The sequence below is a fragment of the Micropterus dolomieu genome, linkage group LG17, assembly GCF_021292245.1.
Source record: "Micropterus dolomieu isolate WLL.071019.BEF.003 ecotype Adirondacks linkage group LG17, ASM2129224v1, whole genome shotgun sequence".
Classification (NCBI taxonomy): Eukaryota; Metazoa; Chordata; class Actinopteri; order Centrarchiformes; family Centrarchidae; genus Micropterus; species Micropterus dolomieu.
Window position 1 is genome coordinate 547,502 of NC_060166.1, and position 3,736 is coordinate 551,237.

Consider the following 3,736-nt stretch of genomic DNA (forward strand, 5'->3'; position numbering starts at 1 on the left):
AGAAGTGGAAAATTCTTGGATCTCTCGATACCAAGCCAAGATCAGGTAGACCGAGAAAGATTTAAGTCAAAACTGCAAAAAGAATTTATGGTCACAACCATAAGCGTTATGTTTGGAGAGGGGTCTCTGTAGACTGCTGAACAGGGGTCGGGTCATTTTTGTCTTTGTTGCCATGTTTTGTTTTATGATTATGCCATTCTGTTATATACAGTTCAATGTGAATCCCATAAGAGATAAAAGATGTGTGTTTTGCTTGCTCACTCATGTTTTCTTTACAAATGGTATATAAATTACCAATTCTTCAACGGCATGCAAACTTTTGAGCACAACTGTATATAAATAATTTCAGTATGTAATAAATGCATTACTTATCAGTGCCTTATCTGTGCCTGCCACAGCACGTTTTCACCAAGGAAGAAGTCAGTTAATTTGGTGCATTTAGCTTTGGCACCACACTCCCCCCTCCCCCCCCCCTTATCTTTCTTTACCACATATTTACCTGTTGTGTTGTGCTTGTCACACAACCCTGGGCTGAGTTAAGCCCCGACAACACGTATTGAGAGTAAACTCCTTTGATCGGCGGCATAGAGCAAATCACATTTCAGCAAAAACAAGGATCGGTCCAAGTTGGGATCCCCCCTCAATATTGAGGCCCGCTGTTACTACCTCACGCCACTGGGAAAAAGCCCTGGAGAACCCGTCAGAATGTCAAGGATCCACATGCACAGTAAGATGTTTAATCCCAGGTCCTTGACCGTTCCTCATCAGTTCCTGTCAAGCCCACAACGAACGCCAGGATAGTGATTTTAAGAAAGTTAGTCATTAGGTAATCAGTGTGTGTAGAGTGCTGCTACCAAAACCAACAACAAAACAAGTACTTAGTCAGTTGTCTGTCTCTGACCTGGAAAACGTGTTGTGTGTATTCCAGTCATGATATAACTCCCACAAACTGTAGGCCACAGCCAGCTGTTGCTCTATATGAATGATCACTGTCTGCTATAATGTCATTTTGAAACTCCTACTTTGTTTCGAAATCTTACTCAGTTCACCATTAGAAAAAACTTATGGTGAATGATTGTGAGTGTGCATATAGTTTTAAGATCTGAGTACCTGGTCGAGACCATATGCTGACAACGTCCTCTTTGTATTGAATATAACAGCATGCAGGTGGAATATAACAGACTCTCGTCAAACAGTAAGTACTATGTATAATATGCTGACCGCAAGACAGCAAGCTAGAGTCTCAGCTCTCAGTTTTGACTGCATCTCAGTAATTAAATTATATGTAAAATGATTATTATAGTACATAAAGTAAATTATATAATACAAAAAGTAAATTAAGTCATTTCTTATGTAAATTAAATCATTTTATAGTTATTCATATATTTACTGATATTTATCTGTTTATCCATTTTAAAAGGTAAATGGAGGAAGAAGAAGGGCTTTCTTTTCTGGTGACTCTTCTGTGGCTCTGATCCTGGAAATGTGTTAGCAATTATGGAGCATTAGTCTGCTTGTTGGCGAGATAGACAGGAAACAGAGACATGGATCTCTATGCTGGAGGCCTATAAGCTGCATAGACTCCATCTCTCCCTCTGTCTTTTTTTTTAGGCCTTTACAATCTCCAGCTGAATGTATTCCAGCTCACTGTAGGATGGAAATCAATTTCAGCTGCTATCTCTCTTTTTACTTACTATTTCTTTTTTTAACAGCCTTTAATCATTACCATTTCCCCTTTCCTTAGGCCCAAAATGATCACGAGTTTCACGCCACCAGACTGATAGACTGAGGCTAGTTATGATAATGGACAGTATGGGTTAAATGGAGACAACAGATAGAAAGATGAAAGAAAGAGAGTGTGAGTTGATATCATGGATAAGATAGCAACAATATAATAAACAGAAGGAATGGCCCAAAATGTAATTTAAAAGTGAGGTGGGTCATTTATTTCAGAGGCATGTTTTGTTATATTTGTTCTCTACATCCCGACAGCAATCAATAAATCCAATGCTCTAACACAAAAATGAGAAACCTCAGGTATCTGTGGCTGTCGCAGAAACAAGCCTACCTGCCTGTCTACCTGTGCGCACTCTGCACATGAACATGTGTTTTGGGGGAGTAGTTTGGAGGGAGCTCTGAAGGGAGGGGGTGGGATGTCTCTCAGCTGTCTCTCTCTGGTTTCTTCTATGCTAGCTTTAATAAAAAGTTAAATTTGTGAGTGCTTGCCTAATATGTGAATCCTATTAACATGCTGTATCTTAGATATTAGAGTATAACAAGATATTCTAAGCTTCATAAAAAAGCGCTGAAACAAGAGCTTTTTTAGAAGATGTTGAGTACACAGAGATTAGAGTCCTATTTTCTTCTGACATACTTTTTACTCTATTGATGAAATGCCACACAACAGTAACACTGTTTTGTATGAAAACTTGGACGAAGAAGAAAATTGTGTGTTGGGGGGGCACATGAAAGGTGTATTCATGATAGACGCTGGTTAAACAGTGTGTACACATGTGTTTACAGGGTCTTATGTGAGTGTGTGTGTGGGCGGGTCCTCACGGGAACCATACTTTGCCTCTAGCATTAGCGAGGCAGGGACTCTAGTCTAACAGAACCTGATTGAGGGAAAGCAGAAGGCGGGGTGGCTGCACAGCTGAACAACGTGTGTGTTGTTTGGGGTTTTCGCTGGAGATTTTTCCAGTCTGTGAGATGGAGCAAGACCTACAGAGGACAGCCAAGAGAGCCACTTGCATCATGCTGCAAATGAATAATCCACCACTTTTACAATGTGTACAATCACAGAGATTGTTTATACTATCCGACGAAGGCTGAGGTCAAGGGCAACTGGACTTGGTTGAAGATCTTCAACCAAGTCCAGTTGCCCTTGACCTCAGCCTTTGTTGGATAACTATGACCTGGATGGCAGAGAGCCTTCACATACATTGTTTATACTACTACTCAGCTACGCTGTCCTCTGTTGCGTTAGAATGACAGCATCATTCAGTGTGCTGTATGTGGTCGCAGCTAAATATGGCCCTGTGGGCTTCTGTGTGGCTGTGGAGAGAGCAGAGAGGAAGCCGTGCCCATCCACTGCTGGCCTCACTGGGCTATTTGTACTCTAAAGGTCACCTAGGAATGGACATACTGTTGTGCAATTTGTGTTTTCATGAAGGACCTCTGTGTGCAAGTGGGTCCATGAATCCACACACACACACACACATTATTATACTCCAGCCCTCAGGCCAAAAAGTGCATTATTTAACTTCCATGCTCTGCAACTAATTTTGATAGTTATTCAATCCTCACTCAGACTGAGCTCAGAAACAAAATTTTTACTCTTTCCTGTCAGATAATCTTTCTAGATTTATAGATATATAAATGTCAATTTGCATACCAGTCTGACAGACACATGGTTCAGATTATTGTGGTCTTGCACTGATTAAATATCATGTTAAAAACCCTACAGCGTTGGGAATGAAAGTCCTACTCACTATAGTCGATCATGTTGTCTTTCAGCCAACATCCGCAGCTTCTACCGATGCAAACAGGATCCAAAGGATGGATGCACTCCAAACAGACAGGCAGAAGTCCAGACAGAACATCAGGTCAAAAATGTATGTATCACTCAAAGCATGACTTCCTCACTGTGATTCATCTGGGGCAATGTGCCTGTACCTCTTGTCCTCCTCCGTCCTCCTTTTCCTCCCCCTCTGTCTGGAGAGCACAACAGTGTGTC

At 41.2% G+C, this 3,736-nt stretch overlaps 1 protein-coding gene across 1 annotated transcript in view; it reads right to left on the reverse strand.

Moving 5' to 3' along the window:
- il16 (interleukin 16) overlaps positions 1-3,736 on the reverse strand; it is a 56,383-nt gene extending 52,647 nt beyond the window's left edge. Inside the window, exon 1 of the mRNA XM_046074322.1 lies at positions 3,492-3,736. Coding sequence (XP_045930278.1) covers positions 3,492-3,504 — 13 coding nt within the window. The 5' untranslated portion in view covers positions 3,505-3,736. The remainder of the gene's footprint in view (positions 1-3,491) is intronic.